Raw genomic sequence first — 26,343 nt, 5'->3', positions numbered from 1 at the left:
GAGCCCCCAAGGTCTGGAACAGTCTGCCAGCAGAGGTGGTTCAAGCACCTACAATGAACACCTTCAAGAGTAAATTGGATGCTTATCTTGCTGGGGTCCTATAACCCCAGCTGACTTCCTGCCCTTTAGGCGGGGGGCTGGACTTGATAATCTCCCAAGGTCCCTTCCAGCCCTAATGTCTATGAAATCTATGAAACCTGTCCACCACTACTCCCTGGGTGCGCCCCATCAGCCAATTTTTTACTCATCCAACTGTGCAGGCATCAATGCCACAGTCGCTTAATTTATTGATGAGGATAGCTCCTCCCTTCCACTAGTTGTACGCCCCCCTTTTGTTGAATGCCTTTGCTGAGACGAGGGGGTGCTGAGCACTCTTACCCCCCCTTGCTTCTCTCAGGGACTGTTATCCTTTGGGCCTGGAGGATCAGCCCCTTAAGGTACGACCATCCCTCATGGACTCCAATTTTCTGTCTTCTGGGCCCTCAGTTCCTCCCCCACTAGTCTCCTAAGCTCATTGAAGTTGGCCCTTCTGAAGTCAAGGGCATTAGCCTTGGTGTAAGCCCTTGACACCCTGTATTGGATAGTGAAATCCCGCTTAAAACAAAGAGAAAAGAGCACAAAAATTGGAGTTATTTTGTCTTTGTTTTTTTGCGGTTGTCATTTAAAATTAATTTTAATTTTTGTTAAATGAATTTGAAATTCAAGAAATTAAGACTTTAGGCAACTAAAATTTATCAGTCTTTGTGTTTGTAAAAGACTAACTCTTACCACTAACCCCCCTGTGCCCCTCCTTTTTTGAGGTAGCTGAGGCAGAAATGGCTTCCTCTTTGTGCACTTCAGGAAAGGGAAGCTGGATACTGAGGGACTTTTTCTTAGCAAACCATGTTTAAATCTAAATTACTTGGCTTGCCACTTTTTTGTTTGCTTGTTTTGTTTTAATTTTATTTTAGTTTAACTTATTGACTTACGGTAGTCAAAAGTAGCTTGACATTATTTTCTTTCAGTTTTAGTTTTCCTTTACCAATGATTTTGTTTTATCTGGGACAGTAGTCTTTTTAGATTCAGGGTATGCCTCCACAATCCTTTAATTTGTTAGCACCCTGGTTGAGAAATGGTATTTATACTGGCTTTAGCTTACCTTGGAGGTTCTCAAGTGAAGGGGTGTTGCCATCGTCACAGGCAGGTGGAGGTGTCACGTGTGCATCATGCACAACCCCACACGCCTCTGTTTCTGGGAAGAATATGGGGGAGGGGAGGGTCAGACTAGGAAAGACTGGCAGGATTAGGGTGCTTCTGCCTGCTTTAGGTTTTTCAGATAACCCTAATGCAGGTAGGAGTGCACACTCATGCTACAGCTCCTCCTGAACTGGCTGTGCATGAGGCTCATGGAGCAGTTCCACGTAGTTGTGGCATCTGTGCTGTGGTGTAACTGAAAGGGTCTTGTGCAGGGATGAACAATTCTTTGGACTGGAGGACCACTTAAGGAGTTTCGGTGAGCTGTTGGGGGCCAGGTCAGCACTGCCTCCCCTTGCCTCCTGGCCTGCAGTAGTTCACCACAAATCTGTAAGTGGGCCTGCTGTGACCCCTGTGCTGTCACCACCTAGCGATCCCAGCCCCAGGGTCTCCATGAAAACTGGCCCTTGCTTGGGGCAGTGTGTGTTTGGCTGGGCAGGTAAGATGGGGCTGCAGGGAGGCAGGGAGCACTACATGGGAGCGGGATGAGCACACAGGCCCAGGGCTGGGATTACAGGGTGCTGACTGCATGAGGCTGGGGCCTGGAGCAGAGCCATGATTTGCTCCTGGCATGCCCTTCCCTGCGGAAATGGTGCCTGTTGAGGGGATTTGAGGGTAATGGATTGTGGCTGTACCCTAGGTCCCAGTCCCACCTGCCTTTCCCACTCCCAGGTACTGCTCCCTGCCCACCCGCAGCCTCATCCTGTCTGCCTGGCTGAGAATGCCCTGGCCATGGGGGTCCTGGGCCAGTCTCCATGGAGACTCTGCCTGCTCCAGTGCCTTTGGTGGGTGCAGGGAGGAGGGGCAGGGATGCCTGGGCAATGGGGTCGGGTCTGACGGCAGTGGTGACACTAGCAGCAGCAGTCCAGCCACTGCACCACCCCAGCCCCATTGCTACGTGCCCAGGGGTGACAGAATTGGCCATATGCACTGTGGCTTGTGCTGCCACCCCCCCACACACATTTACCCCCCCCCCCACACACACACACACACCTGGGCTGGGTGTGGCTGAGGGATCCACTGCAGGCTGGATAAAAAACCTTTGGTAGACTGGATCTGGCTCATAGGCAATATTTTGCTCACCCCTGATCTTGTGGCACCCTAATTGAGAACCACAGTTATAGAGGAATGCTACTCTATGATCTGAGAAACAGATTCATTCTGTGCTCATATTTGTTTTCTATGTATATAATAATATAGTGTATGAGTGAATTATATAGAAAATCAGCTTTTACTTGGCATAGCTGTGATCTCATTTTGAAGGGTATTTTTAAAAAAACTAAACCTCTGTACATTTTAATATATTTATTACAAAAGTCATAAACAGAAGGTCTGATATAGAAATAAAGATATAGCAAAGATTCTGTAAATGCTTTCATCTGGTATAACATACATACATCATATGCAGTGTTTTAGGATTGTATTGTTCAAGGAAGGGGCTAAATTTTGGCTGCATCTTAAAATATTCTTTTGAATTTACCTCCAATTGTTAATGGCCCTATAAAATAAATTTTATTCCATTAATATGGAAATTTGTCATGGGTAATTGTGTTTATTTTATCTCTGTGATTATCTTAAAATGTAGCTGTTTTTTTCAAAAAGATGTGTTATTACATTTTTGTTTGTATTTTTCTTTTGTTTAGGATGGATTAGATGCCTTGGTATATGATTTGGATTTTCCTGCCTTAAGAAAAAACAAAAATATCGATAACTTCTTAAACAGATGTAAGTACTTGATATTTCTATAAACTTATAAACAGAGCTCTTAATAAAACAGGACCCAGCTTTGTTAAGTAGGTAGTGATTTGGGGTCCCTCAAGTGATTGGGTGCTGTTTAATACTTCAAAAAGTGCTTGAATTTCCCTTTCCCCCCCTAATTTCCTCTTTTCCCAGTTCTTGTGAGTGCTGAAGTTTCTCATCCTTCATTCCCTGCCCTTCTGGCAGTAGTGGGGCAGCCTTTGCCACTTCATAGCTGGAGGAGCTGCAAGAGACTTAAACAATTCCTTTCCTTCCTCTTCTTTCCACACCCAGAAATTGAGCATACTGCATATCCAGAAGGAAGGAATTGTGTACTGGTCTATAGACTGGAATTTGAAATATTAACAATAGTATTTATTAAATGCTGTTTATAACATGACTGAGGTCCCAGGCTGTGATGCCCTGTGGTGGCCACGCAGTTCATGCCCTGCTCTGCCTATCTGGGTATTCTCCCTTTTCTCCTGCCTGGTATGCCTTAATTGGGATAATTTGATTACTGAAAAGAAGGCTGCCCTGAGTCCTACAGTGAGCCCTCTTCGGTTATGAATCCAGTGGGTCCCCCTTGGACCGCACTGGTCAGAATCTAGCTGCTGTTGCTAAGTGGGTCCTCCTGGCCTGTTTGTGCCCCCAAGGTACCTGATGCCTTAGGGGCTATTTGTGACCTCCAGTTGCTCCTATAGTCACACCTATATCTCTCAGACGTCACTCCAGATTCATGCACCAGCTCGTATGTGCTTCAGCCCTCATAGCTTTATCCTGCTACTTACGCCTTTATGTAGCTTGCCAGCCTAGGCCCACTTCCTCTGGTCTGGCTTCCGATTCTTAGCCTTGTCCAACCCTTGGCTCACTTAGCTTGGGCCCTTAGCCTCTGGCCCTTTTCTCTCTTTTCTGGGCTTCTGCCCCTTTTGGGCTCTGACTCTTTGCCTTCTTGGCCTCAGGCTACCTCTGCTGGCTGTGTAGTTTTAAGTCTTGGCCTTTTCCTGCCTGTTGTGAGCTCTAGCCCTCTGGTCCTTGACCCTGAGCCAAGCTGCTTGCCTCTTCAGCCCTTACTCTTGTTCTGACTCTGGCCTAGGGTGCCTAATGCTGAGTGCCCTACCAGGCATCCCTCTATGGCCTCCAGATCTTCCCTGTATCCATAACCTGGTCGTCTGGTATAAACTTAAATGGAAGCATATACACACTGGCTGTAACCAAACTCTAAGCCCACTGGCTATATAACAAACCTCACTGACTTGGGCCAGAGCTCTTTGTAAGCCCTAGTTTCTTACTTGCTGCTCCCAGGTATAACAGGATCCTGCCCAGATTCAGTTACAGCCCTCTCCCTGAAGAGCTCTTTCCCCTGCAGCTTGCTGGGCCAGACTGACTGCTTTGGTTTGGGCCCTGGGCTTATATGTCTCTCAAGCCCTGCCCACGCCTGGTCGGGTGGCTTGCTGGCCCTTCAAAGCTGTCTCTATTTAATCTTCTGGGTTGTTGGTCTAGCTCAGGGGCAGGCAATTATTTGGGCCCATGGGCCACAGGCAGTTCTGGGGAGCTGCTACAGGTCGGTCAGCAGCCTCCCCGCACCTCAAACAGCCCAGAGCTCACATGTCCTGTGGCTCCTCCCTGCCAACAGTGTGCAGCCCACCTGACCCCAGCCCACCCCTCACTCGCCCTGGATTTTCCCGGGCTGGAGCAGACCAGCCAGAACTTACATAGATTCCTAGATTTATAGATGTAGGGTCGGAAGGGACCTAAGTAGATCATCAAGTCCAACCGCCTGCCCTGGGCAGGAGAGAATTCTGGGCTCATATGACCCTAGCTAGGTAATTATCAAGCCTCCTCTTAAAGGCCCTCAAGGTAGGAACCAGCACCACTTCCCTTGCAAGTTGGTTCCATATCCTAGCCGCCCTGACCGTGAAGTAGTGCCTTCTAATGTCCAGCCTGAAATGTGCAGCCCCAAGCCTGGCCCGCCGCCTGCCTGCATTGAGCAGTGGCAGAAGCTGTTGTTGGGCACAGAGGAAAAGTGGCCCCTCCCCATCACCGCTGCCGGGCCCTTCTTGCTGCAGCCACCTGCAGCTCCTCTCTGCCACTGTCACTACTGTGTCCAGGCTGCCCAGTGGCAGTGCAGAGGAACTGCAGGGTAGCTTGGCTCTGGGTGGCTGCAGCAAGAAGGACACGGCTGTTGCAAAGGGGAGGGGTCACCTTTCCCTCATGCTGAGCAGCAGCTTCTGCTCAGCTGCCACCACACCATTGCTGCTGCTGCTGCTCAATCTGGAGTCGGTGTGGGGCAGGTCTGTCGCAGGTTCCAGTATATCCAGAGTGGGTGCAGGGTGGCTGGTGTTGGGGCTGTGCATGTGGGTCCCTGCCAGTACCATGAGGCTGGGGACTGCAGCAGCAGTAGCTGGATGGAGCCACTTCTGCCTGGGCTGCTTATAAAGGCATTCCAGCTGCGGAGCTGCCCCAGCCCCACTGCATGCCCAGGGAGCGGCTGGACAGCACTGGGCTAGGTGGGACCTAGGGACCTGCCATGGCTTGGGCGGTCTCTCTCTGCAGGCTGGATCTGGCCCATGGGCTGTATTTTGCCCACCCCTGGTCTAGTGCCTCTGCTGCCCGTGCAGATCTCTGAGCCCTGGCTGTCCATTCCCCTGCAGTCAGTTCATGAAGGCAGTGGTTCCTTCCATCTGGGGGACTCTCTGCAGTTGCTTTCTCCCTAAAGTAATGTGAAGGCCCTGGCTCACTCTTACAGCTGTGCAGTTAATAAGTAGGCCATTTGTGAGATAAATGAAGCCGTTTCTCTAAACCAAACTTCTAACTTCCCGTTATTACATTGTTAATATTTCAGTTCTCCCCCCAACCCCTCCCATCAGACCATCATAAACAGTTAACTAATAACATTTCCAAAATGAGAACATAAAACTTTGCTAAGCTACAATAGAATCTACATTAGTAGGGTATTGATGCATGGTTTATGTAGATTATTGATATAAAAAGTCTCTTGCTTTTTAACTCTAAGAAGAGTGCAGGTAGTCTTCATCTTGCTGTTGGTATATTCTTCGTGTGTCTAGTGTTAACTGGAGACTGTTTCTTCACCATTTTGCTGATTTCACGGGTTTATTTTTTTTCCTTTGGGTGGACAGAAAAGAAGTAAATGAAATTTTAAAGCAAATTTTCATCAAGAATACAAAAAACGTTGAATAGTGAAACGGGGGGAGTAAAACAACAAAAAGAATATAAACTAATATTAAAATCTAATGCATCTTTGGTACTTGAATGACACCTGTATGATTTGATTGTAGTGCTGCAGGTCAATCTTGGCATCTGCTATGTTTTGGGGGGAAAAAAACTTTAAAGTGTAAATTCTTAACTCATCATGCCCTTTTTACAGCTTTTACAATAAATGGCTAGATTTCAATCTTTATCAATAAAACTTTTGTTTGGGGGGGAGGGGAGTTGTTTGACAGCAATCATGGTTCTTACAACTTTCACATTTGAAAATTGTTTATTTTTAAACCTTCGATTTATTTTGCTTAGGCAGAAGCCAGACATGATAATGGACAGTTAAAGCAGTTCTGCTAAGATGCTTGCAAGTTGTCAAATTAAATCTTGGGCTGTAGAGGAACTCAAGAGAGCTCAAGTGCTATAACTTTGGATAACGGCTTTTCACAGGGTAACAAGAGGTTGTGGGCCCTGGATTAGCTGTTACTGTGAAATGAATTGGCAAGCATTTGGACATAATATTTTGAATTATTTTAAACCATTAGTTAAATATTGTTTACATTATTGCCATTATTAAATAAGCAGCAGTTTGATTAAAATTATATAATTCATGTCTTAATTGTAGTATAAACTTCAATTTTGCTCTTCCTCAGTGTGTATAGTCCATTGCTTCTCAAATAGTTTTAAAATAAACAGACTAGTAGCTCTAATCATGAATAATTAATTTAAAGATTTTGTGGTAGAAAGAATGGGTAGTTCCTATTAGATTTAGTTAAGGATTTGTTTTTATGTAGACTTGTTGCTGAGCTGCCCAAGATAAAGTGTTCTGTTTAACTTCCTACAGTTTTTAAACAATGCTTGAGTTAGTATAACCTTGTTACCATGCACATATTGTATACTCTGTTTTCACCACACCTTCTTTTGAGAGCACTTTATTAGAGTGTTGGAGAAGAAAATCTCTTTATTGGAGAAGAAAATCTTAGTCAAATAGGACAGTGCAGCAAATGCTGATAATATAATTTTGATTATAAAATGTGCTCACCACCTGCCCCCTTTTTGTATTTGTAGGAAGAAAATGAAATAATTACATTTGGAATCTTAATTAAAGAATCAACACACATGCACATAAAATATAACCATATAAGCATAAAATATAACCTTAAGTAACATGAAGCTGAAGGGAAATGTAACTAAGGCAAAGGAATTTACAATTTTAGAACATATTGCAATATGACCACGAGCTGAAATGCTGCAGTACACTTGGGTGATCTTCAGAGCAAGTAGTGACTTTAAGGGTACAATTCTAGTTTGGCCCATAATGGCCTTTTCTGGATTGGGGGAAATTGTAACTGTTCCTTACTCTTTTCTATGGAAAACATTTACAAATTGGTGCAGTGTTCTTTAATTCAAACATGATACTATTATTGTACAACCCTAAAATGAAGTTATTGACTAGAAAAAAAAATGAAGCTCATTTACTAAGCCTTAGCAGTCCATGCTTAGAGAAGTGCAAAAAAAAATTAGGCTTCAAAAAATTGACAGTTGTAACAAAGCTGAATTATCCACCAGTATATAGTTTCTTTTGGCATTTATATTTCAGATATGTGTGTGGCTTCTACAAATAGGAAATACATCTTGAGATGAAATGAAAAAGATGATTCCTTAAATTTGTTTGCCAAAGTAAACTCAAATACTTATATAGTATTTGAGGGCAGCATTATCCTGTGGGTATGTATTCTGCTACCTTACTATGGAAAGTAGACTACTGGTCAGCTAAGGATCACTTTTTCTGATGCTGGAAAGCCACTAAGCTGGAACTACAGTTATCTTCCAGTTTCATTCATGTCCAGGGTGCTCAGGCAGGACTCTTGTCAAAATAACCAATACATTTTTGGTACCAACACATGAAGAGTCTCTCTATCAATGGCATGTAGTTTTCTTCCCACTCAAGAGTTAATATTGCAGAGAAACAATCTAATCTGCCATTTAGGTATTGTGGTGTAGATGCTAGCTGACTGACCTCAGTAGACAGACAGATTCCATTAAAACAAACTTTTTGGTAGCAATGAAATTGATCTTGGAAGGTTAATCTCCTCAAGAAAGAAGACAGCTTACTTTGGTAGAAGGTCAGGCACAGGCTTGTACAATTTTTGTCATGCTAACAAGTCAGTTTCCTTGGTCAGGATAATCAGTACCCTCTGTGGTCCTCCACTGTTGAGGTTGTCAGAGTCTGTGGATGTTCTTGTATAGACACAGAAATTAATCCAACCCAGGGAATTTTAACAGAGCTAGAACGGAGTATTAGTATAAACTGGTTAAGTGTCAGGCAACTTGCTGTGCCATGGATTTATGGCAGGGGCGGGCAATTATTTTGGGTGGAGGGCCGCTTACTGAGTTTCGGCAAACCGTCAAGGGCCACATGACAGGCAGCCAGGGTAGATAACTATTTAATTTTCTAAATTTTTTAGGGTCCCCATGGGCTGGATAGAATGACCTGGTGGGCTGCATTTTGCCCACCCCTGATTTATGGCCTTTTCCCCATGAATAAACTGTTACATCATCATCATGATAGAAAATATGAGCTTCTGTCAACAGCTTAAGGTGTCAGATTACTAGTCTCAGCAAATGGAAGCTCGTCGTCGATAAATGGAGTGGAGCAAAATATCCAGCCCCTGAACTTTGTATTCAGGAATGGAGAGACAAAGTAAGCTGTGTAAGTCTGAAGCTGGGCAGAAGGCAGAGCAGGACATTACTTTTAAGACTTTTTTTTTTTCAGAAAGGCATACATTTTCGTAAGTTACAACTTCCTCTCTGTCCGTCCATACTATGAATGGACTTGTAGAGAGCAGGGGGACTAAATAAAAGGGAATGAAGTAATTTAAGTATAATGACAGAGAAGCTATGGTTAAGTAGAAAAAAGTGAGATTAGGCAGAGCATAGTCTTCCAGAAGTGTTTTCAGTTTCTCTTGGGAAAAATTATTCCCATCACATGCAACATCTGCAAGAATCCCTCCTGTTCTATCATGAAAAAAACCCAAGGATTCCATTTTTACTTTCTTTTTTGACTGCAGGAAAAATTATAGAGCAATTCTTCCATTGCCAAGAACTCTGGATTTCCTCTGGGTTTCTCTTGCAAATCATGGTTGCGCACCTAACGGGTGTATCCATGAAAGGATCTCAAGGCTCCCCATAGTGCTGTGGCACCTTGGTTGAGAATCACTGCCTTAGACCAAAGAAGAGTAAGCAAAGAAATCAAATCCAGATATTAAACAGCTTTTAATAGTTCTAGCCATTAACAGACATGAATCATACTTACAATTCTGTAGTTTTTAGTTTGTAGTTCATTAGAATCAACTTAATGCATTGTTTCTTCTTATAAATTATGGGTTTACATTAGAAAATCAAGGCAAAAGAATATATAAATTTAACTGCTTGAACCAATGTGTGTTAGTATAGTTCTAATCAACTTCTTACTGAAATTTGCTTCCATTCTTCCTTTGCTTTACCTGGTTCATGTTGATGTGAAACATAATTTCTGTATGTTGCTTTTGTTCCCAGATGGCGCACAGTCTAAGTAGGAACCTAATAATCATTTGCCATCAGTCTATCCAGTCCTTTAAAAATCTAGATTACAGTAATCACACTTTCTTCTTCCACAGTACTTTTAAAACCAGAATGGAACATTTACAGTACTATTTTGAAACAAAATGGGTTAATGTTAATGGTTTATTAAAATGGGGCTTTGAGCTGCTTTTTTCATGTAGAAATACTAAAATGTAAAATTTTTCCATGTAATCTCATGCTAGTATTGTCCCATATGGATTAAAATAGCCATCTTTAATCTATGACCAAATTTGGAATTAGAATATCTGACCACTGGGAGTTTATAAATTATTGTAGTTTATAGAATGACAGATTTATATAAATAATTACAGTGATTCCCACTGCATGTTTTAAATTAAAATCTGCTTTTTTCAAGTATATTAAATACTGTGTTTAGTTTAGGGTTTTTTTAATTGCTTAAATACATTTTACTTGTATATTGCATTAATTTCTCAAATCTATTGCATGCTCTTTTAAAGATAACCTTTTATGTTGTTCTCTATACAAACAGGTTACTCTTGATGCAGAGTTTGCACAGATTTTCAGATAGTTAAGTTCTAAATTAGAGTTTTCCCTTGTTCAATCCTGCTGTGAAGTTGTTGTGTTGTTTGACGTTTCATAGTAACCATAATGATGAGAGTGAAGTCACAGTTTCAGTGTGGAGATTTTATTAAGAAAACTGGTTGTGTCAGAAGCCTTGCTCCTTCCCAGTTTTAAATAAGCAGATGTTGCAGGACTAGTTACCCTAAACAATTTAAGTGCAACTGATCCATATTATCCAATATACTGTATTTGAAAGAGGGATTTTCCAGAAAAAAAAACAAAGTTCCTTTCTAAAGTTTCTAAGCATGTAGCTCTGCAGTATCCTGTATATAAACATAATGAAGGTACCAGTGAATTGTTCAACATGTCTGTGTAGTTTTTTATAAATTATTTTTTTCTTATACAGATAAAGACACAGTAAATAAAATGAGAGATTTGCGTATGAAAGCTGAAGATTATGAAGTGGTGAAGGTGATTGGTAGAGGTGCATTTGGGGAAGTGCAACTGGTAGGTTATATATCAGTGTACATATAGGATTGGGTTTTATTTAAAGCTGTTCAGTACTACTTTATATTTACTTTTCAATACACAATTTGAGAGACAGAAGTAACTTTGTGCTCTATGGATTATAAGAAAGTAAAAGCTTTTTTATGAGAGAGTATGCTTTCCAGGATCCTGTATTTTAGTATTCTCGTGCACAAATCCAAACCCTGTCAACATTCAAAATAGGTCTGAATGTGCATTTTTTTTTTTGTTAAGTGATAGTAGTCCTTGCCTGTGTAACTTTGGGACTTTGACGGGCAAATCTTTAGGTTTGTCATGAGTTGCGACCAGTTAAGGAGCTGCCCACATGGTTTGAAGACAGAATTTGCTTCAATAACTTGAGGGATGAAGTGGACAGGAGGATGAGTTAGCAGCGTGGCTGGCTCTTTGCTTTGAGTAATTAATGGAAATAATCTAAAATACAAGAGTGTGTGTATACTTCTGAGCTCTTCAAAATATTTAAAGTTTTATTTTTCAATTATTTTACAGAAAATAATTGATTCAAATCAGGTGTGCTCAATCTATGTCCTCCTGCAGGCCAGATTAGGCCCATGGCACATTGTCATCTGGCCCACAGGGCTCTCCTAGGTCTGGAAATGTTTGTGCCTCAGATCTAATACCCAATCCTGGTGCATGGGGGAGGAAGTGCTGGGACCCAGCCTCAGCAAATGGGGGCAATGCTAGTGCATGGGGCGAGGAGGAGGGAGGGGTACTAGACCCACAGAAAATGGGTGAGGGCCACCACTAGGTTCGAATAATATTGTAACCATTGTGTATGTGGACTATGATTTTCATATTCTTACCAAATGTTGTTCCAATCTTAGGACTAAAGTTTGCCTTGTAGTTTAAAAAGTACAGCTTTTGCATAATTCAGGTCAGAAGGGTAACTTATTTTTACTAAAGAAAAACAAAAACTTATGAAAAACATTTAATAAATTGAAAATGATCAAAATAGAAAAATTTAACAACTTTTATAGATTTTTACTGATGGAGAGCATGAAACTTAATGTTTGGTCTATATCTTAAATTTAACCTTTATCTTTAAAGGTAAGGCATAAATCTTCAAGGAAGGTGTATGCTATGAAGCTCCTGAGCAAGTTTGAGATGATAAAAAGATCAGATTCTGCATTCTTCTGGGAAGAAAGGGATATTATGGCTTTTACTAATAGCCCCTGGGTTGTTCAGGTATGATTATACTGCTACTAAAATGTCAAATTGCAGGATGGCTTGCTGTATCATTGCATACATCATAGTGTAACCAGGGAACTAGATATACTTTTATTAGGTGCTTTTTTTTTGGTAATTTTTTTCAAAGGTGGCCTTTCAGCTAAAAGGGGTATTACTAATAGGACAAGTAATTTGATTCTTTGGAGGCTATACAGAACAATGTCATAGGTATAGTACTTCTCTTTAAAAGTATATTTTACATGATACAGAAGAGTCAGGCATTTAAAGTCAGATTTTAAATATGACGGAAGAATTTTTTGTAACAGTGCTCTACCTGGCTTGACAATAATTCTTTGGGACTGCCTAGTATGTGTGACAATTATTCACATAGGCATTTAAAAAATAAAAAAACAAACCTCCCCTCTTCCCTTCCCCCACTCCCCAACTAGTTGAATGAATTTCTACTTCTTTTTTCTGTAGTAAATGTGTTCAGCTGCAACCTTTGCCCAACAGTGACTTCCCTTGTCTGTCTTCAGTGTTGTACCTCAGATTGGTGATGATAAAGATAAATGCTTAACTGTAACAAGCTCAAGTGTGAGCTTTTCAAGCATTACTGCCTTTGGAAATATAAGAAGCGAGTCCTGCAAAAACATGTACACAAACTTGTTTAATGTGCATTAGTTTTTATGTAGTTGGGGCTTGAATGATGAAGCATTCTGGATCATTAATCTGAATCTGAATCTGGAATATTTAAACCTCCCCTGATTGATATTGGAAAGATACTACTATAACTTCCCAAAGAATGATTATCTAGGAAGGTTTTTCAAACAGGGTCTGAAGTGACAGGCCATTAATCCATTGGTACCACTTGCCTTGAGTATTCTCTTGACAACAGGGATAGAGAAAATATTATTATTATTTTTTTACTATTAAAATGCACTTTTTAGTTAGTGAACACTTTGCCACAGGAATACTGAATTTGCAGGAGTGTCACAAGGATAATACAGAATATTAAGAAAAAATGTAGAGGTCTTTTTTGCATTGCTTCTGTCCAGTTCGCATAGGATTAAAATGCAGAGCTACCTCTTGGATTTTTTGGTGTATTCGTTTTAAAATATATGTTTCAATTATATACAAGAAATATGATAATCCTAATGATGCAATAGGCAAAGATTTCTTAGACAACAAAGACCTTCTTCAGCACAAGTAATGTGATTTGAAAGTTTGTCTAACTCTTCCAAATACACAGCTGGTCCAATAAAAGAGGTCACCCTAAGAAATTCTTGCGTCTTGCATAATTTCTGGACCATCATAGAATCACTGAGTAGGAAGGGACCTAGACAGATCATCGAGTCCGACCCCCTGCTGTGGGCAGGAATGAGCACTGGGGTGGGAGGGGTCATAAGACCACAGCCGGGTGCCTATCCAGTCTTCTCTTGAAGATCTCCAGGGAAGGTGAGAGCACCACCTCTCTGGGAAGCCTATTTCAGGCTCTGGCCACCCTTGCCGTGAAGTAGTTCTTCCTAATATCTAACCTAAACCTATCCTCCCTCATCTTGTGGCCATTGTTCTTAGTGACTCCAAGGGAGGGCCCTGGCAAACAGACTTTCCCCGAGTCCCTGCTGCTGGCCCCTGATAAGGTTGTAGGCAGCCACAAGATCCCCCCTCGGTCTCTTGCGGAGACTGAAGAGATTCAGGTCGCTCAGCCTCTCCTCATAGGGCTGGCCATGGAGGCCCCCAGCCATACGAGTGGCCCTCCTCTGGACCCTCTCCAGGTTCTCCACATCCTTCTTGAAGTGCGGCGCCCAGAACTGGACACAGTACTCCAGCTGCGGCCTGACCAGCGCTGCATAGAGGGGGAGCGAGACCTCTCTGGACCTGTTAGTGATGCCCCTGTTGATGCATGACAGGGTGCGGTTGGCTCTGCCTATTGCTTCGTCGCATTGGCAACTCATATTCATCCTGGAGTCAATCCTGACTCTAAGATCCCTCTCTGCCTCTGTGCTGCTGAGAGGGTCAGCCCCTAACCTATAACCATAATGCTGGTTCTCTCTCCCCAGGTGCAGCACTCTGTACTTGTCCTTGTTGAACTGCATCCTGTTCAGATCCGCCCACCTCTCCAACCTATACAGGTCTGCCTGGATGCAGTCCCTACCTGCTTGTGTATTCACTTTACCCCACAGCTTGGTGTCATTAGTGAATTTGAACAGGGTGCACTCCACACCCTCGTCCAGGTCGCCAATGAAGATGTTGAACAGCACCAGCCCAAGGACCAAGCCCTGGGGGACTCTGCTGCCCACACCCTACCAGGTCAACATTGACCTGTCTATCACCACCCTCTGGGTGTGCCCCTGGAGCCAGTTTCCCACCCATGTGACCGTAACAAGTCCCTCAGCTTGCCTACCAGAATTGGGTGGGACAGTGTCAAAGGCCTTCTGGAAGTCCAAGAAGATGACATCGACTTCCTCCTTCACATCTAAGCTCTTTATTACTTGGTCATAGAAAGAGACCAGGTTAGTTGGGCAGGATTGGCCTTGCATGAACCTGTGCTGGTTATCCCTCAACATCACTTCCCCTGCAGGGCTGTCACAAATGTGGCCCTTGATAATTTTTTCAAAGACCTTCCCCAGGGTAGAAGTGAGGCTGACTGGCCTGTAGTTGCCAGGCTCTTCCTTCCTCGCCGCCTTGAAAATAGGGACCACACTGGCCCTTTTCCAGTCCTCAGGGACTTGGCCTGAGCACCAGGAGTCCTCAAACAGCCATGCCAGTGGCTCTGCAATGACACCAGCCAATTCCCTCAGCACCTGCAGATGAAGGTCATCTGGGCCCGCCAACCTGGATACATCTAAGTCCTCCAGGTAGTCCTTAACTAGGTCTGAACTAACAGTCGGGGGACTCGCATCCTTCCTGGGCCTCTCTACGCGATCACCCAAGAGCACCCCATTGTCAGCAGACAGGAACACGGAGGCAAAGAACTTGTTGAAGAGTTCTGCTTTCTCTCGCACATCTTGTCACCATCCGCCCTGCCCTGCCTTGCCTTGTAGGGGTCCAGTGTTATCCCGAGACTACTTCTTGCTACCTATGTACTTGAAGAAGGACTGTTGTTATCCTTAATCCCAGAAGCTAATCTAAGCTCCAGTGCTGCTTTAGCCTCCCTTACCAAATCCCTACAAGGGAGGTGTACTCCTCCTTTGTCCCTGCCCCCTGATTCTACCGCCAATACAATTTTTTTCTTTGCCCTCAGTCCAGCTTGGATATCTGCGCTCAGCCATGAAGGTTTCTTCAACCCTTTTCCCGCCTTCCTGCGCAGTGGAATTGTGTCCTGCTGCGCCCCAAGGATAGCCTCCTGGAGGAAGGACCACCTTTCCCCATACTAGCTACACCCTGGGCTCCGAGTGCCTCCCTAACTACTGCCCTGAGCACGTTGAAGTTGGCTTTCTTAAAGTCAAGCATTTGTGCTGTGCTAGTTACCCTCCCCACCTTTCTCTGAATAGCAAACTGGATCATTTCGTGATCACTGTCCCCTAGCCTCCCTTGTACTAGCACATTCCCCACCAGGTCGTCCCCAGAGGCTAACACCAGATCCAGTATGGCGTTTTTCCTAGTGGGGACGAGTACCTCCTGCACAAGGTGTACGTCCTGTACCCACATTAGGAACCTTCGTGAGTGGCTAGACCTGGCCGACTGCTCCTTCCAGTTGATGTCAGGGTAATTCATATTGCCCGTGACCACAACATCCTTTGCGCGCACGGCATCCCCCAGCTGCCTGGAGAATTCCAGATCCAGCTCTTCCTCCTGGTGTGGTGGCCTGTAGTAAACCCCTACCACCAGATTCCTCTCCCCCCACCCTCCTTGGAGCTTGACCCATAGGGTCTCAGTTAAGCCCTCCTCTCATCCCATTTGGAAGGCAGAACTGATATACATTCCCTAACATAGAGTGCAACTCGCCCACCTTTTTTTCACTTCCTATCTCTTCTAAACAACCTGTAGCCCTCTATGTCTAATGCCCAGTCAAAAGTTTCATCCCACCATGTCTCCAGTAGGCCAACCAGGTCGATTTTACTACTTGCAGGCAGGAGAGCATGCTCCTCCTGCTTGTTCCCCATGCTTCTTGCATTAGTGAAGAGACACCTTAATCCCCCCCGTGGGAGCCCTGGGCACCCCCCCTACCTGAGAGACAACCACTCCTAAAGATAAGTTATAGAAAAATATGCATTCAAAGAGAAGTTGGCAGATATTTTGACGTACAGTATTTCTTCACTTACAAATTTTTTAACTAATAACATTGCCCATCTCAGTTACCTTGTAGAACCTTGTGTTTACTTTTGCAGGTAAACAGTCTTTTGAGGATGAGTTTAAGACTTGTTGAGCTAGCTTCTCTATTGCACTCTATCCCATTTTAAGTCCCTTTAACAGGGGAATGGGTGGAATATCTGTTAATTACTTCTCAATATGTCAGGTAATTTGTGCCAAGATTCATTGGATTAGTGCAGTTGAGCAGGGGAGGGCGGGGGTGAAGTTAGGTTTTGAAGAGAAATAGATCATTCATTGACTTCTTATTTTATAGTTATTTTATGCATTCCAAGATGACCATTACCTGTACATGGTGATGGAATACATGCCTGGTGGGGACCTTGTGAATTTAATGAGCAACTATGATGTTCCTGAGAAATGGGCAAGATTTTATACGGCAGAAGTTGTTCTTGCATTGGATGCCATTCATTCGATGGGCTTTATTCACAGGTATGTCTATAAATAATATAATTAAAATAAAGCTGTCTGATCTTTACATTGTCAGACTTTTTAAGAGCATGTCTTAAGAACTAGTTAGAGTATGGCTAGACAAACTAGTTAATACAAGATAAACAAATCAGCTGCTCTGTACTAATTTTCATATTACCCAACGGTAAATAGAAACTGTTAGGTTCAAATCATGTCACAAAATGCTGCTCTTCGCTTTCTTTCATTTCTGGACTGTAGAAAAATAATCAGGCAGTTCTTTTGTTGCAGAGAACTTGAAAAGGCCATTATGGGTCAGAACAGTTTAGATACTATGAATTTCTATTTAAATTCTAAGTTTAACCTCTGAATAATATATAGGTGTTTGTATATCTAAGTGTGGCACCTTTTAAAAGAGTCTTCTGGCATTTTGGTTAAAGACCACTGAGCTAACCATAGTAACTCTGTCGTAAGCGAAAGTCGGGTAAAATACTACAGTTTCACTTTGATCCTCTTTAAAATAAAAATGTGCATTTGGGCAGTGGAATAGCTTGTGTGGTAAATCCGTGTCCACTTTTACCTCTTGGTAATTAGATACACTGCCAGTACTCTTGGTACAGATACACTGCCAGTACTCTTTAAAACTGCTGCTGGTATTCTTACTTAGGCTGTATATAGACAAAATGATGGGCATGCGTGCACAACACTTTAAATCGGGCTAAATGCTTTTGCACTGCTTTAATAGTGTCGGTGTTTGCAGGCATCGATGGTGTATGGTTGGTGGCGCATTAATTCCAGCCGCTGTAGGAAATTAGGCAGCATAATGCACCTTAAATGATTTGGGGCGCAAGAAACTAAAACTCCTCTGTGGAGTTTTAGTTTCCTGCCCCCAAGTCTGCCTGAGCTGTGCAGGGGCCCAGTGTTTTCCTCCACAGCTGCAGTGCCCCCCAGGACCACCTGAGCTGGGTGCCTGTGGGCAGTTAGTTGCTGGGGGTGGGGGTTGGGGCCCACCACCACCACCACCGTGGAGAGGGAGGCACTGGGCCCCCATGCAGCTCAGGGACCGTTCGGTCCACCGGCAGCTCACCCTCCCCTCTCTACCACCGGACAGGCAGGTAAGTCAGTGTGCACATGGAATAGGGGCTTAAAGGGCCCTAAATTGAAGCGGTGTTTTTAAAAACACCACTTCAGTTAGGAGCCCCTGTTTCATCTGCACACACCCTTAGTCTTTATTTCTTTTTGAACCTCTTCAAAATTTCTTACCATACAAAATTGCAAATCTGAGGTGATTTTTCTTCAAAGGATATTTTCAGCAAAGCAGTATCCTTTTCTCAAATAGAATAGAAATTTAACATTTCTTAATAAAGAATTAATTGGAGTGAATGGGGAAACAAATTTTCTTCTTCAAAGGAATGAACCAAAAAGAGCTGAAGAAGAAAATGCTGTATTCTAGAAGATGCAATGAATGTAATAAGTTACCAGGCTCTTTAAGGGTGTGTTGATAGGTGGTTCAGTCTGTGTGTGTGCATTCACTGAACTTGATTCTCCACTCTTTGTGGCTGCACTGTGTGCTGGTGCCATGCTTGTGCCCTGAGCAGCAGAAATGCTCTTTAATGTTTTGTTTATCCCCTTTGTTAGTGGTCATATGCTTATTAAACATTATTCAGACTCTATTTTGAATACGAATCTGCCCAGAATACAACATTATTCATTTCCTTATGGGTTTTTTTCTGTGACATTTTACCTTGGTGGTAGTTTCTGTTTCATGTATGACAGTGTGCATTTTTTTCAATACCCACATGAGATGAGGTAACAGATAAAGAGCAGAAGCACAGAGGTTAAGATCTAAACTATCCTTTTGTGGATATGACATCCAGCCTTTTCTTTGGGGTGGGTGTCATGGCTTTATATAAAACTTTTTATTTTGTTCAGTAAGTGCACAGTATCCTATTTGGAGTTTAATTGGCTGTAAGGACATCTTTGATATCATGGGCAATGAGTGTGAGCCGGGCTATGAGAGAGATTCCTTTTGATCTAGGCAGATTGAAATGAGTGTAGCATTTATTTTGGGGTACAACAGGAAAAGAGCTTTTATGGTCTTCCATGATTGAGGGCTTCTTTGGTTTTGGTAAGGCATAGTGAGTTCATTGAGTGAGCAGGAAGGGGAGCATGGGGTTATGCTGACCACAGTAGGTTTGGGCATTGGAGGGGAGAGGAAGGGTGGTAGCAGGATAACATTTGGAGAACATGGGTGAGGGGAAGGGAAGGCTTGAGTTAATTTTTCCCAGGCAGTGGCATTGGCAGCATCCCTAAAGCCCGGTTCCCTAGGTGTCCCATTCATTCCTTTGCCCCCTCCCTTCTTTGGGGGGTGGCAGGGAGGCACCATGCTGGTTGCTCAACTCTCTTGTCCCAGTATGTTTGGTGCAGTTCTTCCTCTGCCATGGCAGATTCCCCGTGCTGGGGGAGGGGTAGGGGAGTAGTGATTCTGGCACATCCTCGGAGGCATTGTCTGGGGCTGGTACCAGACTCACCCTGCCCGCGTCACACTATTGGGTTTTGAGCCTGAACAGCATTTCCTAAGAGTGAACATCCCAAGACTGAATAAGATGGATTGTAATGCAAGGATTATTTAGTCTGTGAGGGGTCTGAGGAGTTTGAGTTCAAACAATTTTACCCAGAATAATCCAGACTTACTGATTTTTATTTATTTATTTATTTATTTATTTTCCTTTTTCAGTACAGTACTTTAGCAAAGAAGACTATTGCTATATACTTCCTCTTCTGTCTTTAAGAAAAAATTGGAATAGCCCAAGAAAATGTGTATAGTATATGAGAGTTTGAAAAAAATGGAACAGGGCTTTATTTTGTTAATGCCCAGTCTTTTCTTGCCATGTTGCATTAGAAGCATAGCATAGGTGGGTTTGCTGCTTATAGCAAATTCAAATACTTTATCAAATATTATGCAATTTTTTTTTCCCTTTCAGAGATGTGAAGCCTGATAACATGCTGCTAGATAAGGCTGGTCATTTAAAACTAGCAGATTTTGGTACTTGTATGAAGATGAACAAGGTAAATTATACTTTAATTGTGAATTTAGCTTTGTCACTTGAAGAAAGTGTATGCTGAAAATTGTTCTTTGCCTTCCGTTATTTATTTCTCTATGTGGGTAGAATTTTTTTCCAAGATGCTTATCATGGTTTTATTTCAGCACCTTGTAGCTGTTAATCTTAACCTCACAACATTCCTATGAAATAAGCAGGAACAAATATAACACTTTTTTACAGTTGGGTTATGAAGACACAGAGGAAATGCTACACAAAAAATTTGTGATGTCATGAGAAACAAATCCAAGGTCTCTGGAGTCCTGGTACTTGCTTTAATTACAAGGTTGTTAGTCAGATACGTAAAAATTTCACCAGTGTGGAAAAATTAGTTGTTGAGCTGGACATCAGGATTTCAGTAGCATAGGCACTAGTGACACTCGTATCTTGGATTTCCTACTGGTTAAGGAGAAATTGCTGTTCATGCTGAAAGCTCTTTCAGACTGAAGTTACGGTCTGAACTTGTCACAATAACAGAGAGGCAAAAAAAATAGATGTATGTGTAGATGTGTGCACTCACTCACTCACTCACTCACTCCCCTTTCCCTCTACCTCTCCCTCTCCTGCTCTGTGTGTATTTTTTGTCTGTTATTGTAACTAGTTCAGACTGTAGCTTTAGCCTGAGATGTTTTTGTGCGTGCATATGTACGTACCTACCTACCTGAAGAAGAAAATATGTACGTGCACAAGAACTTCGGGGGGGGGGAGGGGAAAGACCAACGTGTCTTAAATATACTGTTTTTTGTTTGTTTGTTTTTCAAGTATGAAAGATTGAAGTCTTCTCTTCTAAATTCTTTATTTTCTAAGCTCTTCAGCTTAGACCAGGGGTGGGCAGAGTCCAGCCCGCAGGCCAGTTTGGGCCCACAGTGGACTCCATTTTCCAGCAGCCCCTGTGGCAGCAGCTCCTAGCTGCTGCTACTGGACCCAGCCCTGCTTCCTGGGCACTTCAGCCCGTCTGTCTCACACTCACCACTGGGGGCAGGACCCATGTGGATGGGGCTGTGGCTGGAGGTGAGACAGGCAGGCAGGGCTGAAGAGACCCCGGGATCTTGGGGTGGGGGCAGAGCCATGATCTACTGCCCACACTCCCCTGCGATGGGCATGGGTTCTGTGGGCAGGAGCTGCTGAGAAACGGAGTCCAACCACCAGTCAGATCTGCCGTTTTGTCCACCCATGGCTTAGGCTATAGAGTAAACTCTTATCTGCCTCTGGGGGTTAAGCTTCTAAGTAGGACAGAATGGAAATACTCTGATCTCTTTCTGAACCTTCCCTTAAGAAAGCAGTACTATTAACAACTAGTTTTATCCCTTTCTAAAAATGAAGAGAAAGAAAGCCCCTTGCACCCATATCTTAATGATTCTTTTTTTCTTTGTCACATTTCTAAGTGGTTTATTGCTATTTACCTTAAGAAAACAACTGTATGGATGGGCATGACAGAACATAAGAGTTAATTGTACACCTAGTGCAAGATACCAAGATGGGAAAGAGCATATTTTAAATGTGAGAAAATACTTTCGGCAGAAGTGGATTTCTGCAGAACATTACGTGTCTAAGGATGCATTTTGCACTCCAGTGCAAAGTCCATGGGAATCTTTCCATGGACTAGAATAGTTCATGGATCAAAGCCAAAGTATAACATTCCTGTTGTTTGCTTTTCTTTTCTTTCTTCTGTAAAAGCTATGTCTAGCAGCCTAGTTAGAAACCAGGAAGAAAAAAATTGATTCCACTGTAGTCTTCTACCGTGTAAAGAGCAAAGTGATTGTGTTTGGCCTATAAACCGTGCAATGAGTGGCTAATTATAATTTGATGGAATTCTTTACATCTGCTAATATGCTACTCAGTACTCTGACGGACAGAAATAATATTGTTTCCAAGGATTACATGCTATTCTAGTTTTTGGTTATCATGTTGGTGAAGTAAAAATAAACAAACTCTTTAAAATATTTTCTGTATCTTTTTTCTGTGACGAACAGTCAGGGCCCAAGTTGCTACTTATTTGCCATACCTTTTGCTCAGCAAAAAATATGTATATTTAGCAGTCGGGTGAAAGAATCTCTGTTAGTTTATTACAGTGGTTCTCAACATTTCTAGACTCAAGGGCACCCCTGGATAGAGTCTAGGCACCTGCAGGAAAATGCTAGCTCTTAGTTTTCACTTTTTTTTTCCTGTAATAAAAAAAACAAAACAAAACAGGCCAGTTCTTCTACTGCAAAGAACTAAAAGACCACAGTTATAACTCTGTTTGAAGTGTTTTGGTTTACCTTGTGAATAATGTTTGCACACCTAGCAGTGAAAACATCGTGTGGCACCCCACAACACCCTTGAAAGGATTTCAGGGCACCCCAGAACACTGTGGCACCCTGGTTGAAAATCAGTATTTTGTTGGAATATACTTGAGGCCACAAAATTATAAAATGATTCCCAAAGTAGTGTTTCAAAGTAGGTAAACATTTGCTGTTCCTTGCACAAAATTGATTGGTTTATCAGACAATACCATGTATATTAAAAATTGCATATTGTTAATCCTATGCATGTAAAATGTAGGGCATACCTTCTAAATGCATTCTTAGACATTTGATGAAAAACTTTGTGAAACAGCCTTAATAAATAAATAAATAAATAAATGAGATATTCAGCAACATCTGCTTAGAAAGCCAAATAAAACAGCATGTGCACAAGCTCAAAAGCATTAGCAAGGATTGTCTTAGATAAATAGTTGGTTTTAGTAGAGTTCTTCAGTCATGAATTTGGTTCTGTGTATTAAACATAATTTGCTTTTGTCAGGTGGCTTATTAGATAAACCTAAAATTGATAGACATGGATGTTAACGTTGCATTTTATTTCTAAACTGCAAGTACCAAGAAAAGAAAAAACAATTAAATTCAACTAATTTATCTTTGGCATAGGCAAGTCCTGTAAATGTGATGCAGTGTCCAGAATATACACAATTTTAATGGGAAAAGATTGCACAAGCAATCCTTGAATATAGTGGAACTTGATAAAATATCATTTTTGAGATGAGCAATAATTTTTCCTTTTATAAAAAGTCCTTTTTAAGAATACTGTGCCCTGTCCTGTGGAGTGTAGAATTATCCCTTAATGACATCCCTTATATGACTAACAGGGATGGGCAAGTGCTTACTGGTTTGAATCTTATGTTCTATAACAGGGGTCAGTAACTTTTTCCCATGGGGTAAGGTGTGGAGGGGCAGAGAGTACAGAATGGCTTGCCTTGGTTGGCAGTAGGCAGGCACTAGGACCTGACTGCTGGTGCCGTTTTTCTTTGATGCCCAGCTGTGGCGTGGCATACTCCGGGAAGCCCTGGGTGCTTCACTGTGGCATGGCACAGGCAGAGTGTCCCTTCTCCAAAAGGTCTGGTGTTCAACTGTGCTAAACTGCCCCTAATTTCCTAGGGCTTCTCCTACTTCATGACGCAAGTAGCCATGAAATTTTCCTTCTCCCCTTTCATTCATTTTGGAGTTTTTCTACCAAATATTTTAGTTATAGTATCATTCATGGCTTTTTGTGCTTTATTGTGGATTGTAACCCCCTCTCCTCCCCTCCCCCCCCGCACAGGTGTTTTTTTTTTTCCTACCATTAAAATGTAAATGGATCAGTAGAAGATTTAGTATTTGTGCATTCAGAGAGATATTTTAGTGATGAAACGCTCATTTCTGTCTAGTATTTTCAGAGCAGCCATTGTTAAGGAAAGATGTAGAGGATGAATGGTTGCTTAAAACAGTGGTTCTCAACCTTTGGCCCAGGACCCATTTGCAAACATCGATGACCTGTCCTGAACTGCAGCCCCTTCAGTTCCCCTCCCCATTCTGCAAGGGAAACATCACAGTTTTCCCACTTTTTTTTTTTTCTCCTTCAAAGGAGAATCCATTTTTAAAGTTTGTTTGTGACCCTTTCATATATTCTTGCAACCCACTTTTGGTTCATGACCTACAGGTTGAGAAACACTGGCTTAAAATATTGTCCAATTCTTGTACTTGATATTTAGGCCCAGCTGTTTTTGTTTCTAACTGCAGGAAGGTATGGTACGATGTGATACAGCTGTTGGAACACCGGATTACATTTCCCCTGAAGTATTGAAATCCCAGGGTGGTGATGGTTACTACGGACGAGAATGCGACTGGTGGTCAGTTGGAGTTTTTTTGTATGAAATGCTTGTAGGTGAGTAACAAGATGATGATAAGTTTTATATGAGTACAGTTTTCTGTACCACCTATTTCGCTTTCTATCTAAATCAAAATGTTATATTGCTGAAGTATTTTATTTCATAATTTTAAAACTCCATTGCCTTTGGTAACTGGAGTACAGCTTAAGCTGCATAGAGCAAGCCTATTTGGGAGTCAGGAAATTGCCTGACGTTGGAGGTTAGGTAATCCTCCAAGCCCTGAAGCTAAAAGCCTTATTTTCCTAGCCTTTTTTACCTTTTACAGCCATGACATGCTGCTGTACAGCACAGACACAGGGAGGGAGTGGCTTAATTGCTGGAATTGTGAATAACAATACAGCAGGCCTCAATGAGTTGTGAACTGTTGAGCCACTCTTGTTTTAGGCAGAATTGACCAGCGCACCTAGGTTTAGTCTAAATGATGCCTTTAGTATTGAAGTAGGCTTAGTGCGTTGCAGCCATGATAATCCCTGAGTGCTCAGAAGGAAGAGCACGTTTTGTTGAAAATCTTGCCCAACAGCTCTCCCAACAGCACAGTTGGCCCAATAAAAAATGACAAAAAATCTTTGCCTTTAGTATTGAAGTTAATAAGATGTGGCAAATAGCTAGGGTGATTTGCATGATTTAAATGGCTGCCTTTATTGCCTGTTGGTATCTTTAGTGACTTATTCTGTTCTTCCAAAATGTTAGTACTGTATGGTGGCACTGGACATGCATCAGTGGCATTTTTTAACGGGCTCTGTGATAATGCAGGGACGGGCAATTATTTTGGCTGGAGGGCCACTTAACAAGTTTGGTGAGCTGTCAAGGGCCGTATGGGTAACCCGCCTCTTGACAATTGTCCTCCTTCCCCCTCCCCCCGGGTCACCATCTTGGGACTGGAAATTGTCCCATAACCATGACCTTTGCTACTGGAAGTCCTTTCCCTTGCTTTCCTGAAATGCTCCTTTTGGTGGGAAAGGAGGGTTGCCATCTTGGAACCAGAAACAAACCCACCACCAAATCATACATTAAAATCAAACACCTACTATAACATATTTTAATTTTATTACTAAAAATATTTTTGTCATGATTTGCATTTGCATAGTGTATATAGAGATGATTGCATAACAACTTAAAAATAAAGTTTGAGTCTTGTATATTGTGTATGGTGGGTGGGGGTGTGTATGGTGTGCGTGTGTGTGGTGGAGTAGGGGGGTGTGTATGGTGGGATGTTGAGGGGGCAATAGGGTATGTTGGGGATTTGTGTATATGTAGGGGGTTATGGGGACAGGGTGTGGGAGTGTGGCTTTTGTGAGGTGTGAGGGATTGTGGCAGGACGTGTGGACCCTCCACATCCTCCCCTCTCATGGTGAACAGCCCCTGCCAGCAGCAGCAGAAGCACCAGCAGGCAGGGAGCGCTCATGTCTTGTGAAGGTGCTGCTGCCTGGTGGGGCTTGGCTTTGGCCAGTGCTGCATGTGGGGGCGAGGAACACAGTTTGATGGAGCCGTATCTGTCGTGGGTGCTCCGTTTGGTATATGTGCAGCTTCCATGTTCACGTGGCACTGAGAAAGCCCAGTGCACTGGAACTTGCTGCCTTTGCTGCTCTCTGCCACATAGGTCCCAGGACTCACCAGAAGTGGGGGCGGGGAAAGCATCTGGCTCTAGCACATTGAGTTTTCCCAGTGCCATGGGCTGCACATGCACTGCGTGGAGCCCGTGCGATAGAGCTAGCCCACCTGGGATTTGCTCCTTGCTGCAATGTGCAGTGTTGGCTGGAGCCATGTGCTACTGGGCAGCAGCACCTATGCTGGGCATGAGGGCCCCTGCCTGCTAGTGCTCCTGCTGCTGCCAGCGGGAGCTGTGTGCCATTGGGGGGGAGGGTGTGAGGGGGGTTCCCACCCCCCCACCGTCATCACTTGTACCCACACGCTACCCATCTGAGCTCTGTGCTCCTGCTGCCACTAGCCACAGCCCCAGGCTCTCTGCTCCTGCTGCTTCCCTACCTAGTCCTCAGAGTGAGCAGGAGGTGGGGGAAGCCAAGCAGGTCCCCCGGCAGCTGCAGCAGTGCTGCTGCAGCCCTGCCTGGAAGCTGCTGTTGGCTGACCCGGGTCCTTCCGCCAAGGGTGGGAGTGACACATTTTATTGCCTGTGTTGGGGGTGGGGGGTGTATATATGTGCGCCCCTCACTCCCACCCCTGTGGGTGGAAGGGCTGGGTGGGGTACTATTAATTGGCAGGTGCCGACAGGCTGTATTTTGCCTGTCCCTATTTAATGGCTGCCAATCAAGTTTAAGGGAGTATTAGGAATAATTCCTA

At 43.1% G+C, this 26,343-nt stretch overlaps 1 protein-coding gene across 1 annotated transcript in view; it reads left to right on the top strand.

Moving 5' to 3' along the window:
• Positions 1-26,343, top strand: part of ROCK1 (Rho associated coiled-coil containing protein kinase 1) — a 151,766-nt gene that overhangs the window by 47,956 nt on the left and 77,467 nt on the right. The window contains exons 2-7 of the mRNA XM_019546854.1: positions 2,877-2,958; positions 10,739-10,839; positions 11,923-12,060; positions 16,610-16,785; positions 19,746-19,830; positions 23,897-24,041. Coding sequence (XP_019402399.1) covers positions 2,877-2,958; positions 10,739-10,839; positions 11,923-12,060; positions 16,610-16,785; positions 19,746-19,830; positions 23,897-24,041 — 727 coding nt within the window. The remainder of the gene's footprint in view (positions 1-2,876; positions 2,959-10,738; positions 10,840-11,922; positions 12,061-16,609; positions 16,786-19,745; positions 19,831-23,896; positions 24,042-26,343) is intronic.

Source organism: Crocodylus porosus, unplaced genomic scaffold (assembly GCF_001723895.1).
Source record: "Crocodylus porosus isolate Cpor-Errol unplaced genomic scaffold, CroPor_comp1, whole genome shotgun sequence".
In the NCBI taxonomy this organism is placed as follows: Eukaryota; Metazoa; Chordata; order Crocodylia; family Crocodylidae; genus Crocodylus; species Crocodylus porosus.
Note: the sequence above shows the minus strand (reverse complement) of the source record. Positions and strands in the feature narration are given on the sequence as shown.